This window comes from Erpetoichthys calabaricus, chromosome 10 (assembly GCF_900747795.2).
Source record: "Erpetoichthys calabaricus chromosome 10, fErpCal1.3, whole genome shotgun sequence".
NCBI lineage: Eukaryota > Metazoa > Chordata > Cladistia > Polypteriformes > Polypteridae > Erpetoichthys > Erpetoichthys calabaricus.
In genome coordinates, this window is record NC_041403.2 from 86,574,432 (window position 1) to 86,590,958 (window position 16,527).

Here is a 16,527-nt window from a genome sequence, read left to right on the forward strand (position 1 = left end):
TGGGGCATGAAAAGGAAAAGAGAACAAAAAAGTTTTTAATTTTGTCCAAAAGCTAGGATACCAGTATCTGCTCTACTGCCACACAGGCAGAAGTGACAAGGTGAAAGGGTAAAGCAACACATGAAAAACAAGAGTGGGTGAAAAACAGAAAGACAACGAAAAACTAATGTTAGGCAAACACCAAATCCAGGAGCAAAAGATCCAAAAAGTTTGACCGACCATTTAAAACTGAGGCCTTAATGTTTATCCAACAATCTAGATTGGGGTGGGCAAACTACAGCCCACGGGCCACATCCGGTCTGTTTGTCTTTTTAATCTGGCCCGCCGACAATTGGTACAGAATTGCCCAAATCAAATCATATCATAATTATGACTGCATTCATTTGACCTTGTCCTGTAATGCCTGGCGTTCCACCAGGTGGCGCATTAGACGAGACATTGACTTGATTTTGCGGAGCCCGGGCTACTCTCTTTTATTACTCTGCTACTGCTCTGAACCCATCTGCAACAATGAGTGGGCCAAAGAAAAGAAAAGTCGACAGTGAGTGCCGAGTGTTTAATAAGGAATGGACAACTAAATACTTTTTCACTTAAGTCCAGTCAAAGGCTGTATGTCTTATTTGCCAAGAAACCTTTGCGGTTTTAAAGGAATACAACATCAGCCGTCACTTTTCCACCAACATGCTAATTACGCTAACAACCACTCAACGCAAGAACGGACGGCTACCGCTCAGAGGTTGGCAGCTAGTTTGCAGGCTCAGCAAAACACCTTTATCCGACAAACTGCCATCCAAGAATCAAGCACGAAGGCAAGGTATGTGCTGGCATTCAAATTAGCAAAGACCAGCAAGTCTTTCTCCGAAGGGGAGTTTCTCAAAGAGTGCATGGTAGAGACAGCAAGCATCTTGTGTCCCGAGAGCAAGAACAAATTTGAAAAAATCAGCTTATCATGCAGGACAGTGACTCGCAGTGTTGAGCTAATTGACGAAGACTTAGCTAGCAAGTTAAACAAAAAAGCGGAGTCATTTACATTATGTTCCTTGGCACTGAATGAAAGTAATGACATAAAGGACACCGCTCAGCTTTAAATTTTTATCAGAGGGATTAATGACAATTTTGAGATAATGGAGGAGTTTTTGGCCATAGAATCCCTAAAGGGGAAAACGCGGGGAGAGGACTTGTATGACAGCATAAGCTACCTTGGAGTACACTCGCCAATATTATCACAGATGGATCACCAAATCTGACTGGAAAAAACGTCGGGTTGCTCAAAAGAATCCAGAAGAGGGTGAAGGAGGACAACCCTGAGCAGGAGGTAATTTTCTTACACTGCCTAATCCACCAGGAAGCACTGTGTAAATCCGTATTGCAGCTTGACTACGTAGTGAAGCCAGTTGTAAAACTCGTTAACTTTATTCGAGCGAGGGGACTTCAGCATCGTCAGTTTATTAAGTTTCTTGAAGAAATTGACGCTGATCACCAGGACATGCTTTACCACTCCAATGTCCGCTGGTTAAGTTTGGGGAAAGTATGTCGACAAGGGTGGGAGCTCAAACAGGAGACTATCTCATTTTTGGAGCTACTTGAGAAAGCTGACGATTGGCTTTGTGATTTAGCTTTTGCTGTGGACATACTGACACACATGAATGAGCTGAATGTGAAGCTACAAGGGAAAGACCAGTTTGTGTATGAAATGTACACAAACGTCAGAGCCTTCAAAACCAAGCTAGCTTTATTCTCAAAGCAAATGTCAAACAACTCATTCGTTCATTTCCCACTACTGGCTACGCTGAAAGAGCCCCCTCGACTTGCGAAAAAATACAGGAAATCACTGGACAACCTGCATGGAGAATTCTGCCCTCGGTTCTCTGATTTGGAAAAATTTACAAGTCACTTCAGCTGGTGTCATGTCCCTTTACACAAGACCCTGAAACGGCACCACAGGAGTTGCAGTTGGAACTGATTGATCTCCAATGTGACACTGTCTTAAAGGAGAAGTTCATCTCTTAAACTGGGTTAGTTTTATGCCTCATTAAGTGCAGCCAAATTTCCAAACATCCAGAAGATGGCATAGAGGATGCTGGTGTTGTTTGGCTCTACGTGTGTGTGTGAACAGACTTTTAGTGTGATGAACACCAACAAAGCACCCCACAGATCCCAGTTGAGTGATGAACACCTCAGATCTGTTCTGAGAATTGCCACAACAAAACTAACACCAGACTTCGATGCACTGGCAAAAAAGGGTGATCAACAACTCTATTCCCACTAAACATGAATGTAAATAGTAACACTGTAATGCCTTTTTTATGTTTATGTTTGATATGTATGCATCTACTGCTGGCCCGACCCATCTGTCAAATTTTAAAAGTCAATGTGGCCCCTGAGCCAAAAGGTTTGCCCACCCCTGATCTAGATGGAGCTGTTAATTAAACACCAGCTTTTATATCACTGTGTTAATGATGCTACCTACAACCTGAAGCCACACCCTCAGCAACAACTCATGACTGCGGTACTAAAAAATGGCAGCACCCATGGGAAAACAAGATGGCTTCATGGTAGAACGTAAATAATTTATAACTTTATTAAATATGCTTCAAAGAGGGATTTTAATGCATCAGTTTCTCAATGACAGTAAAAAACAAACAACTTCCAGAAGTCAGCACAGAAATCTATTTAAGGAGAAATAAAATCTGAAGGTATGTTAAATCATGATATCTGCATGCCACCATCTTATATAGGATCAATCACCCAATAAGACATAAACAACATGGCTGTGGCCATGCAAAATTACAACAGGAATGTTGGTGACAAACAGAATACAAAAGGCATCACTGGAATAATGATAAAAATAATAAAGAACAAGAAAAGCAGAATATTTAAAACATGATTCATAACACAAAAATAGTAAGAGTTATTGCAAAGTACAGATGTTTAATAAACATTTTATGATACTTTGATGTCATGGGCTAAGGCTTTATTATGTAACAGTTTTAACAGGGACATCTAGTTGTACTTTATTTTGAATTGTTATTATGTTTTGGCAAAAAAGTAATACAGTAGACTCCCACAAAGTCACGGTTCAGGGTTCGCAGACTCAGTTGTTCGCGGATTTTTTCTTAGAACCTAACTATTAATTGTTATCGGAAAGCGCAAATATCCTCCGCAATTTTTTATGGCTTTTTTCATGGCAATACTGTGCTGCAGAGAGAACAGGAGGCAACCGCTGAGGGAAACACAGTTTGGGATGGTGAAAGTAGCCAATCCAACAGCGTTATTCATTTCTCCTTGCTGTTGATTGACTGCTGCTTTGTGACGCGTCTCCAGCTGAGTGTCCTCATGTTTTCCATTTTGTTATTGTTTTGTTATTTATAAATGCACACGATGTCGTAGAACCGCTCTGCACCTTCTAAAGCTTCTGGAACTGAGCCTAAGCACCAGAAGAAGTTTAAAACACTCCAGGAGAAGGTTGATTTGCTCCGGGAACTAAAAAGTTATGCTGCAGTAGCGAGCCACTATGGCATTAATGAAAGCACCGTATGCTGCATAAAGAAGAACGAAGCAGCGATCTGGAGTACCGTATCTGTAAGTTCCTGTGATAAGTGCCAAAAAGGAAAACCCTGGATGGAACCTGCCTTGACACTGTTGACACTAGTTTTAAAGCTACTTCATCATCATCATCAATATCATTCATCATTGGTGAGTACCTGTACATTTTACTGTATTTTAATTAAATAAAATTATTATGTATTCACTCTACTTATAACAAAGAAAATGACAGCGCATACCAAAGAAAATGCGCTTGCATGAATTACAGTACGTAGAGCGATAACATTAGCCTTTTACATTCTAGCACCGCGGGAGACCTACTGTAGCAGTGCAGTACTGTACAGTAGACGGGTTTACTTTTACATTCTGTTTTTAGGTAATGTATTAAGGTAATTTTTTAGGTAATGTATTAATGTATTAAGCTGAGTTTGCAACGAAATTAAAGTGCTTTGGGGGCATACTGTATTTAGGGTTGAAACTATAAAAATAGGCATTTAAAAGGCATTTACATCCAAAAGTTTTTCACAATTCGCAGGTGCTCTAGGAACGTAATCCCCGTGAATTTTGGGGGTGTACTGTATTTGGAATTCAATAAGTACCGAAAAGCAAGTTTTGACATGCCCCTACACAATGAATATAATTTAGAGAAAATGAAATATAGGATAATATACTGCTTGCATCTTACAATCAAAGATCTGGAGCCTCTTAAGACGGCCTTCCCCTCACCCAAACACTAACCTTAAGGTCAATAAAATAGGTCCCTGATGTTAAGTCACTATTTTAGGGCTAAAATGATAATACAAATGTGAAACCTACTTATATATCTAATCTTAATTATTGTGAAACAACCAAGTGGCGTCCGCTTTCTGAACAAGAACCGCCAAGGCTACACTCGATGCCATTGCACTACTAAGTGCGCAACAAATCGCTGCTCATGCCTTTTTTCTTCCGACTTTGGCCGATCGCCCCATGCCATTTCGCAAACTGGCTGGCCAAATCCCGAAATCGAGGAAAAGATTGGACATTGACTGGGCAATTTACAGTGACATTGGCCATTTCCCGATTTGGCTGGATACTTCCCACTTTGGGCAATTTCCAAGCATTCGTGTCTTCTAGAGGTGCGTTCAGCCCCCCTGCTCACAAGGGGCTGGCAGTGGTCATGAGCTGGCTGCTCAATGAATGTACGGCACTGACTGATCAGCTCTTGCGTGCTTGCAAATGGCACTGGGAAATGACTATAGCTGGTTGTAGCGGTTTAAGGGTTAAGAGGAACAAAACAGAAAACATGAGAACATTCAGCTGGAGATGCATCACAGTCAATCAGCAGCAAGGAGAAATGAATAACGCTGTATTCATGCGGTGATTTATTTATTTTTATGGTGGAGATTCCAGGGATGCACCCAGCCTTGGCCAGACCCGCACACACTCACAAACAGAGACAAAACAAAGCAAACCGGTAATCAAACAGCAAATAAAGAATGTAATGAAAACAAATGAAATAAATGAAAACAACGATACCACCCCTGTTCCCCTTACGGCGATTACACATTAAATACAACAAAGCACCAACAAAACACACACAGTAAATCATGAAAAATGTTCATGAAAAATGGCAACTGATGAAATGTAATGATGAAAATAGATAGTCCAGAGATCCGCACGTTGAATGGGAAAGATAGTCCTACCGCTAGTTCCTGAAATGGTGAAGACGAGTAGACGGGTTCAGGAGAGCTCCTTTCTTTGCAGGATGGCCATGAATCCACTTACAGTCCTCATCTACACAGGCAGATGGCAGACAATCCAGACACCAACCATGAAATGATCCAGGACAAAACAAATAAGTACAGGCAATCCAACAGAAGGTAGAGAGACAGGAACTTGAAACACAAATTATTAAAAACTTTTTTTTGCTTTTGATCACCGGCCCCCTTTGTAAAAGCTGCGCTAACATCCTTTGACCCCAACAGCCCCAGAAGCCTCAGCAGAAGACCAATTAGAGTCACTGCAGGGACTGCTGGGAGTTACAGTTTCAAATTCTAATAGAGTACACTATCGAATTGGCTACTTTCACCATCCCAAGCCGCGTTTTCCTCTATAGTTGCTTCCAGTTCTCTCTACAGCACAGTATTGCCACGAAAAAAGCCATAAAAATTGCGGAGGATATTTGCGGTTTCTGCTAACAATTATTAGATAGGTTCTAAGGAAAAATCCGCGAATGACTGAGGCCGCGAACTCTGAACCGCGACTTCGCAGCGGTCTACCGTACCTCCACCAAAACAATACTACAACTAGGAGATATCTATATCTATTTCTATAAAAAAGAAAATATATTCAAAATAAAGCACAATCTGAGCGGACAGAGATGCAAGTACCTGTGGTAAGAACAAAGGAGGAGGACTCGCTCTCTATGTTAATACACGGTGGTGTCACTCTGGACATGTTAACGTCAAAATCTCCACTTGCTGCAGGGATATCGAACTGTTGGCCGTAAGTTTACGTCCCTACTATTTGCCCAGAGAGTTTGGACATGTCATTGTTGTTATTGTATACATTCCTCCTCGGGCAGACGTGGAGTCAGCGAGTGACATCATCCATTCCGCTGTTGCTAAGTTACAAACGCAGCACCCTGAGGCGCTTGTGCTAATCGCTGGAGACTTTAACCATGTGACGCTGGACAAAACATTGCCTGCATTCTCCCAGTATGTGGACTGTAACACCCGGGGAAATAAGACTATTGATTTACTGTATGCAAACGTTAAAGACGCATACAGCGCCACCCCGCTGCCTGCGCTTGGGAAAGGAGATCATAACCTGGTTCTGCTTCAGCCTCACTATAAACCAAAAGTTAGAGTCCTACATGTAACCACACGATCATTCAGGAAGTGGACCCCGGAGGCTGAGAATACTCTGAGAGAACTTTTTGGAACTACAGACTGGGATATCCTGCAGGGATCTCATAATGAGAACATTGAGGAAGTTGTTGACTGCACTACTGACTACATCAACTTCTGTATGGACATTGTAGTTCCTGTAAGAACAGTACGCTGCTATGCTAACAACAAGCCATGGATTACAAGTAACATCAAGGGCCTTTTGAATCAGAAGAAAAGGGCTTTTAAAGACGGTGATCAGCATGAGCTCAAGCGCGTGCAGAAGGAACTCCGAGTCCAACTCAGGGCGGCGAAGGAGCAGTACAGGAGAAAGCTGGAGCAGAAGTTGCAGAATAGCAGCATGAAGGAAGTGTGGGATGGGATGAAGATCATCACTGGCTGCAGCTCGAAGCGGGGTACCACCATTGAGAGAGACGTGAAGAGAGCAAACCAAATGAACAACTTCTTTAACAGGTTTGACCACCCTAACCCACTCTCACTCTCACCTCGGAGTACTGCACCCTCCACACATCCTTCTGCTGATACCAGCATAGGAAAAACATCCCCACCCATAATAACAACAGCGCAAGTGAGCAGAGAGCTGAGGAGACTTCGTGCCAGCAAAGCAGCGGGTCCAGATGGAGTATCGCCACGACTGCTGTAGGTCTGTGCATCGGAGCTGGGGGGTCCTCTACAGCGCATCTTCAACCTGAGCCTGGAACAGGGGAGAGTCCCGAGGCTTTGGAAAACATCTTGTATCACCCCAGTCCCAAAGGAATCACGTCCTAGTGAGCTGAATGACTTTCGGCCTGTTGCTCTGACATCACATGTGATGAAGACCATGGAGAGGCTGCAGCTTCACCACCTTAGGCCACAGGTTCAACACGCCCTTGACCCTCTGCAGTTTGCATATCAGGAGAAGGTGGGAGCGGAGGATGCCATCATCTATATGCTACACCGATCCCTCTCTCACTTGGACAGAGGCAGTGGTGCTGTAAGAATTATGTTTCTAGACTTCTCTAGCGCCTTCAACACAATCCAACCTCTGCTCCTTAGGGACAAGCTGACAGAGATGGGATTAGATTCATACCTAGTGGCATGGATCGTGGACTATCTTAAAGACAGACCTCAGTATGTGCGTCTTGGGAACTGCACGTCTGACATTGTGGTCAGCAACACAGGAGCGCCACAAGGGACTGTACTTTCTCCGGTCCTGTTCAGCCTATATACATCGGACTTCCAATACAACTCGGAGTCCTGCCATGTGCAAAAGTTCGCTGATGACACTGCTATCGTGGGCTGTATCAGGAATGGGCTGGAGGAGGAGTATAGGGACCTAATCAATGACTTTGTTAAATGGTCCGACTCAAACCACCTACACCTGAACACCAGCAAAACCAAGGAGCTGGTGGTGGATTTTAGGAGGCCCAGACCCCTCATAGACCCAGTGATCATCAGAGGTGACTGTGTGCAGATGGTGCAGACCTATAAATATCTGGGAGTGCAGCTGGATGATAAATTAGACTGGACTGCCAATACTGATGCGCTGTGCAAGAAAGGACAAAGCCGGTTATACTACCTTAGAAGGCTGGCGTCCTTCAACATCTGCAATAAGATGCTGCAGATGTTCTATCAAACAGTTGTGGCGAGCGCCCTCTTCTACGCAGTGGTGTGCTGGGGAGGCAGCATTAAGAGGAAAGACGCCTCACGCCTGGACAAACTGGTGAGGAAGGCAGGCTCTATTGTTGGCATGGAGCTGGACAGTTTAACATCTGTTGCAGAGCGAAGGGCGCTCAGAAGGCTCCTATCAATTATGGAGAATCCACTGCATCCACTTAATAGTATCATCTCCAGACAGAAGAGCAGCTTCAGCGACAGACTGCTGTCACTGTCCTGCTCCACAGACAGATTGAGGAGATCGTTCCTCCCCCAAACTATGCGACTCTTTAATTCCACCAGGGGGGGTAAACGTTAATATTTAACATTATACATAGTTATTGTCTGTTTTTTTCACCTGTATTATTATCATTCTTTAATTTAATATTATTTATTGTATCAGCATGCTGCTGCTGAAGAATGTGAATTTCCCATTGGGATTAATAAAGTATCTATCTATCTATCTATCTATCTATCTATCTATCTATCTATCTATCTATCTATCTATCTATCTATCTATCTATCTATCTATCTATCTATCTATCTATCTATCTATCTATCTATCTATCTATCTATCTATCTATCTATCTATCTATCTATCTATCTATCTATCTATCTATCTGATATACTTGATGTACTTGCAACTATAAGCTACACCAAACACTCTCCCCACGACTGAGTCACACTTCGACAGACTAAAGGTAAGTGGTCTTACTTTGCTCATCAAAAGATGCTTTTACACTACTCTTAAAACATTTTTTTCTGTAATATGGTAGTGTCTGGAAATTCCATTACCACGTGGCTACAGAGATGGCAAAAATTATGCTTGATGATAAGCCATTGTTGATGCACATGAAATGCTAACAGTGCAAAATGTCAATTTCAGTTTTAATGATGTGATGAGCAATGTTCAGCAACATTTATGTAACATTTAGATTTGATTTAGAGGTCTACACTGATCTATTAGAAATGTTGGACAGCCAAGGATAGAGCCAAAGAATAGATGACCTAAGACCCAAAGTAATTTCTGTGTCCATTTTATTATGCAGCATGGTGGTGTAAAGAGATGTGTAAGTGTCTAAAGATTATTCTGAGAGAACAAAAAGACCAGTAGATGGTATTGAAGTCAGAGACAGAAATGGGGTAACATCAGGAGCGAATCTGTAAATGGAGACAATGCTAGTGAACAACAGTGCTCATTAATTTCAAGACTACATATTACAGTCATATCAAATATTGCTGGTGAATATGAAAACAGAGCTTATCCAATTCTGGCTCAGCATGCTTGCTGCTGCTATTTCCAGCAGGAACACAAAAGCACTACTGATAATTTGTACAAAGCCATAATATAAGATCATTGAAAACAATCTGTGGAATTTCAAAATGTTATATATTTTTTAATAAGGCAATATAACCCCTAACCTTTCCTTCATCTTTTAAAAAACTTTATATGGGTAAGGATTAACAAAAACTTTGACTCGTTTAAGCTTTATCAGCCTTAGCCGTGGTGGGACAGCCAACAAGATAGTGTAGAAGCATTGCAAAACTTTCAAGCACAATCAAATAGTTAAACAGTTCCTAGAGCTGATGCAGGAGATGCATCATGGGAACACATACTTTTTTAAGGACCCCTTATATACTATATGTACTGTATATGCGATTGGGATGCCAGTTCAGATGGCTGTACCATTTTATCAAACTGGACCCCTGGGTTTACCTATACATTCACTATGCACTCTCTACCCTGTGCGTGAAATTCAATGTAATTAGTGAAATACTTTTTCAGATGCAGTATTATTGATGCTTTTATAAAGAACTTTGTGCCCACCATTATGAGCACAATGTGACACAAATTTGATAGATGAATAGTACTATTCTTAGTAGATAGTAAACAGGCTGTCCAAAGGACACATTCATTTCAGAAATTACATAACCAGAAGACAAACAAACTGTGCGGTCAAGACAAGAGAAAGTTGTCAAAAAGCATACAGGAATCAGAAAACCAGGGCAGCAAAACATATTTTAACTGAAACCATAAAACACAAAATCAAAAATCATTGTCAAAATATTTATGTTCAAAGTTCTTTACTATACTAAAATAACTGGGTTAAGACATGCTAAGGTTAAGTTGAATACTTCCAATCAGCATATAGCAAAAGTTAGACCTCTTATAACATTGCAAGATGCTGAGAAATTAGTTCACGCTTTTGTTTTCAGTGGACTAGATTACTGTAACGGACTCCTCTCTGGACTACCCAAAAAAGACATCAATCAACTGCAACGAGTGCAGAATGCAGCTGCTAGAATCTTAACTAGGAAAAGAAAATCCGAGCACATCACCCCAGTTTTGATGTCACTACATTGGTTACCTGTGTCATTTAGAATTGACTTTAAAATACTGCTTATGGTGTATAAAGCCTTATATAATCTCACTCCATCTTATATTTCGGAATGTCTGACACCCTATACTCCAAATCGTAACCTTAGATCTTCAAATGAGTGTCTGCTTATTATTCTAAGAGCTAAACTTAAAAGAAGTGGTGATGCAGCCCACTGCTGTTATGCACCTAAAATCTGGAATAGCTTGCCAATAGGAATTTGCCAGGCTAATACAGTGGAGCACTTTAAACACTGCTGAAAACACATTACTTTAACATGGCTTTCTCATAGCTTTATCTTAAATTTAATCCTGATGCTCTGTATATTCAATTAATTATCATTATTATTCACGGTGGCTCTAAAATCTGTACTAACCCCTACTCTCTCTTCTGTTCTTTTTCTGGTTTTCTGTGGTGGTGATGTGCACCACCACCACCTGATCAAAGCACTGTGATGTCCTTACATTGATGGATTAAACTTTTAGGTTTAGTCCTCATGACCGTCATCATCAAATTCTTCCATGTGAACCCCGAATACAATGAGGACTGATTGAGGTCATTTATGTTAGGGTTAGGGTAGAATGCCTAGAGGGGGCTGGGTGGTCTCGTGGCCTGGAACCCCTGCAGATTTTATTTTTTTTCTCCTGCCACCTGGAGTTTATTTTTTGTTTTTTCTGTCCTCCCTGGCCATCGGACCTTACTTTTATTCTACTGTATGTTAATTAGTGTTCCCTAATTTTAACTCTTATTGATTTTCTTTTTTCTCTTTCTTCATCATGTAAAGCACTTTGAGCTACATTATTTGTATGAAAATTATCTATATAAATAAATGTTGTTGTTGTTATTGCTATATTCTTTATCCAAATGTTTGGATATCAGGAGCTGCATGCCACTATCTTAACTAGGAAATATTAATTTATATTTGTATTTGTACAACTGTTATGGTTTAGCCAGGAATACAACCTTGGATTACTTCTTCTTTGTTTATTTAATGGTTTTGTTGTGTTTCGAATGTTATTTTTCTTTTTATGTTGTTCATAATATTGATTTGTCTTTTTCATTTATATAAAAGTCTGTTTTTCTTTGATTATGTTTTCATTAATTATTATTATTATTATTATTATTTGTAAATTTATACTTGCTTATGTCGTCTGTATTTTGTGGGTGATACCCCAGGAGGCGGGGCCACCCAGACATCACCACTTCTCACCCTCCCTCTGGCCATTTGGGTCAGAGTCAAGGAAGCTCAGGAGAAGTGCATTGTAGTTGTGAAGAATAGTTAAGTATTGTTTTCTGATTGGATTTTCTGTTTTTCCACTCTTTTCTTTGATTACTGTTTTAGATCGTGCACTGGAACTTGTTAGCTATGGATTGCCTGTTTATGCAACTTCTTTTGCTCTTTAAAGCAACTTAGTTATATTTTTTTGATAAATAAATATTCTTCATTTATAAAGTTTATCTGCTGGATTGGTCTGTGCAAGCCAAAGGTTTTTATGGTTGCCTTTTCCTTGCAAGGCGCTTTCAGATTTTAGAACTTTTTAAGTATATTTGTAACAGTTACCCCTTTCAGCTTTATGTAGGCACTAGCAAAATACCCGCGCTTCGCAGCGGAGAATTAGTGTGTTAAAGAGGTTATGAAAAAGTAAAGGAAACATTTTAAAAATAACGTAACATGATTGTCAATGTAATTGTGTTGTCATTGTTATGAGTGTTGCTGGCATATATATATACATATACACATATACACACACATATACACACATATACAGATATATTATATACTAGCAAAATACCCGCGCTTCACAGCGGAGAAGTAGTGTGTTAAAGAGGTTATGTAAACATATATATACATAAACATATATACATATATATATATATATATACATATACACATCCACATATATATATACATATATCAACATATATATACACATACAGACACATATATACATATACATATTTGTATATCTACATATATATACACATATATACATATACATACATATCTATCTACATACATACACATATATCTATCTATCTATATATATATATATACACATACATACATATCTATCTATATATATATATATATATATATATATATAGCTGATTACCCAGTGGATTCGCTCACTGAGTGCAAGAGAAAAAAATAAAATGTATGTATAAAATAAGTTTAATTGCCAAATTTATTTTTCAACAAATAAAGGGCACTTACAATAACATAGAAATCAATATAAACAACATTAACATCATTATCATATGAGAATATGAAGTAATATATAAGAAGCACATTGCATATAAATATAAATTATTAAACAGTAAAATGTTCTTCTATAATACGCTACCGTGGCTATTCGTTTGTCTGTCCAGGATTTTAAATCACCTGTAGCTCGCAAACCGTTTCACCTATTGACTTGAAATTTGGTACACATATACTACGTCACGTCCACTATTCGCGTTCCCACACATATGAACAAATATATATATATATATATATATATATATATATATATATATATATACACATACATATACACACACATATACATACATAGTGCGTTGCAACACGGGCTGCGATTGTTACATGGGAGGGAGAGGACAAATCACAGCTTCCCGCTTTCTAATCGGGCTTGTGATTGCTGCTTTGACGGATGCCCAGATCCCACAGTATTTCCCCTTAGGAGAGGCGTTAGGCAAGTGTAATTGAATAGCGGTGCTGCAAGTTATTGCTCTTTTTATCTTTATTTTATTTTATTGTAGAGTCAACTGACAGCTGCGCGCACCACTGCGTGCGTGGCGGATGCGTACGGCTGACGTTTTCATTGTCTACCACCTCCGCTAATCATTCTTGAGGCAGATTGAAGACTTAAGTGCCGGCTTAACTGAAAAATTAAAGAAAACATACTAAGTTTTAAAAAAAATCAGTTTTAACGGGAAAAGATGCCGACGAAAGAAGAGAAGCAGCGGGACGCTAGGGTGAAGAGCTGCTCATTAAGCAGCAAGCTCATCAACCTCTGAGCAAACGAATGGTAAACGTACAGAGAAAGAGGATAAATACTATGAATGGTCATGTCAAGTATATTCACTCCACGTTATCGTGCAGTGCACTGTTACTGGTATTTTGATAAAAGAATCTGAATAACATATAAGAAGCGTATAAATAATTAAACAGTAAAACATTAACATTTAAGAAGTAAAGATACATTGAGTACTACTGTAGTGCTTTCGGGTATAGTACATTTTTTGTTTGCCCATTACATGCATAAATGTATACATTTTTTGGTGTACCTACCCAAGAACACGCGACATGACCCGGCAGTTAAAAATGTATCGCTCCAGGAATTTTAACTCTGTTACAAAGTCATCTAATATGGTATTGCAAACGGCAGCGGGAGCGTTTCTATAAACTCAATTTAAACTTACTGTTTACACCGTGCTTTGAAGATGCATAGTATGCGACACGTGTTTCGGCGTAATTGTGGGCTCATTAGGAGTACACAGTCACTGCACTCCCTTACGGGAATCGATCCTCGGACGTAGAGGCGAAGCCCCTAACGTTGTGCTACGGCGTGTGGTTCGTTCATTTGACAGCATGTAGATCGGGGTAATTACATTGCAGGCATTCGTAGTCTGATTCACAATCTGATTGTATGGGTGGTTACCTACCAGGTAACGCTTGTGGTTGGTGAGCAAGTCGGCTAACTTCTGCCACGGTGCCCTCTTTCAGTTGCGAGAAGCAGATCATACAATGGTTGAAATAGTTTAATATATATAGCAAAATCACCGCGCTTCGCAGGGGCGAATATGGTATTGCAAACGGCAGCGTTTCTATAAACTTAATTTGAAGTTACGGTTTATACCGTGCTTTGTTTCATATTCTTTTCCTACTTTATCAATTGTGTAATGTGTTTTTTGAAGAGGTTTCATTCATGGAAGTGATCACTCCTGCTGCGTTCAGTCACTTTACGTGAGCCGCTCTCTTGTGTGATGTTGCGATGTCCACGGGTTTATTTAATGTTAGCTAAGACCCGGCAGTTAAAAGTTTCTTGCTACAGCAATTTTAACTCTGTTACAAAGTGATGCAAACTCTCGTTTATACCTCGTGTCTTCTCATTAAACTTGTATCTCGCGAATATGGCATTGCAAACGGCAGCGGGAGCGTTTCTATAAAGTTAATTTAAGGTTAGATTTATACGGTGCTTTTTTATACCTCGTGTCTTCTCATTAAACTTGTATCTCACGAATATGGTATTGCAAACGGCAGCGGGAGCGTTTCTATAAAGTTAATTTAGACTTACGGTTTACACCGTGCTTTTTTATACCTCGTGTCTTATGAAGATGCTTGTATGCGTCACTCACTCGCTTCTTATTGTTTCGCTGCCTTGTCAATTGTGTAATGAGTGTTTTCTTCAGCGCTCTTTGGGGCTCCTCCTTCTTTTGTACGTACTGAGTTCACAGTCAGTTCACGTGATTACGTGGGAGGCGTGATGACACGACACGCAACTCAGTCTCCTACGGCCATCTTGCTGCCTTCCATTACAGTATATGGACAAAAAAGAGGTTCCAGTTATGACCATTATGCTTTGAATTTCGAAATGAAACCTGCCTAACTTTTGTAAGTAAGCTGTAAGGAATGAGCCTGCCAAATTTCAGCCTTCCACCTACACGGGAAGTTGGAGAATTAGTGATGAGTCAGTCAGTCAGTGAGTGAGTGAGTGAGTCAGTCAGTCAGTGAGGGCTTTGCCTTTTATTATTATAGATTAACAGGCCAGATGGGATTATATCCTTTGGGGTGAGTCCTGTGAGCCTACAGAAGGCCTCACACCCTCTCTAGCTTATGGCCCTCATTCCAGATCATCACAACATCAGCTTCTGGCCATGCAGTCACAATGGCCATCACAACCATAAACAAAATTGTCAAACCAAAAGCAATTCAAAGAATGGTGCTGAAATTGCATCACAGACACATAAAATACATTAACAGTAATGCATGTTACAGACATTAAAAAATAAATGATCACAACTCTTTTGTAGTGAGTGCTGTGACGCCTGGTGCCACTGTTCTGCTTCCAATCAGTTTTCCTCCCCATGGGAGATACTGAGAACCTTATAATCAACAAATGTAAAGTTTTTGTTTTCCGGACTGCCCAGCACAGACTCTGCTATCCAGGAGAGGGTGGGTGGCCAGTTGGCTGTGGTCTCCAGGACTCTGACTATGTCCGACTTTCTCTGTCACAGCTGACAATGGATCCTCCAGGAGTTTATTTTATTCAGGAATGTTGTTGACTGGAGTTTTTGTTTTCCTCTACTCGCTGGGCTCCATTTAAGTTAATCAGTTCCAAACTACTGTTTTCCTGTCTATTTAAACAAATCTGTATCTTTCTGTGTATCCATTCTATATTTAGCAATTTGTAAAGTTTGTAATTGCATTTTACTTGAGAACCTGAGAACAGAGCTTTGTGCTTGCACTCAGTGAAGTGCGATACACAACAATAAACTGAATGAAATTGAATCACAAGTATGTTGTGTCAGTAGATAACTGTAAGAATGGTACAAACCCCTTTGTTGATTTTCACTATAAAGAAAGTGATGTTTCTCCTCAGAAATTCATATTAAATATTGATAACACTGATGGATGTTATGGACTGAGAGTCCCAAAGCACTAAAGTCCCAAGGCACACTTCCAAAATTGCCCACTAGAGGGGGAAAACATCAGACCAGGGTAGTAACAATGGCAAACCCATTATCTTTATGTATATAAAGAGACATATTCTTTACATGTGTCATACTGGGAAGCTCCGAAGAGCAATAAAGGCATGCACTGCATTTAAAAGGCCAATCCAAATGCAACTAATTCTTAGTATAATATCCAAAGAGTTGTTAAAAGACAGAACAATTCAAAAATCCAAAAAATCACAATAAGCACAGAAAAAACCTAAAAACTCACTAAAATTACCAAGTACAGTCTAAATGAACCAAGAGGAACAGTGGGAGACCCTCCAGACTTACAAAGCACAGGCCAAATTCTTGGCAATAATGGGCAGATGGCCCGGCCTCTTGGGGGGACCACCCACAAA

At 40.1% G+C, this 16,527-nt stretch overlaps 1 protein-coding gene across 1 annotated transcript in view; it reads left to right on the forward strand.

Moving 5' to 3' along the window:
* Positions 1 to 1,963, forward strand: part of LOC127529323 (general transcription factor II-I repeat domain-containing protein 2B-like) — a 29,611-nt gene extending 27,648 nt beyond the window's left edge. The window contains exon 2 of the mRNA XM_051932447.1: positions 1,230 to 1,963. Coding sequence (XP_051788407.1) covers positions 1,230 to 1,963 — 734 coding nt within the window. The remainder of the gene's footprint in view (positions 1 to 1,229) is intronic.
* Positions 1,964 to 16,527: the final 14,564 nt, after the last annotated feature.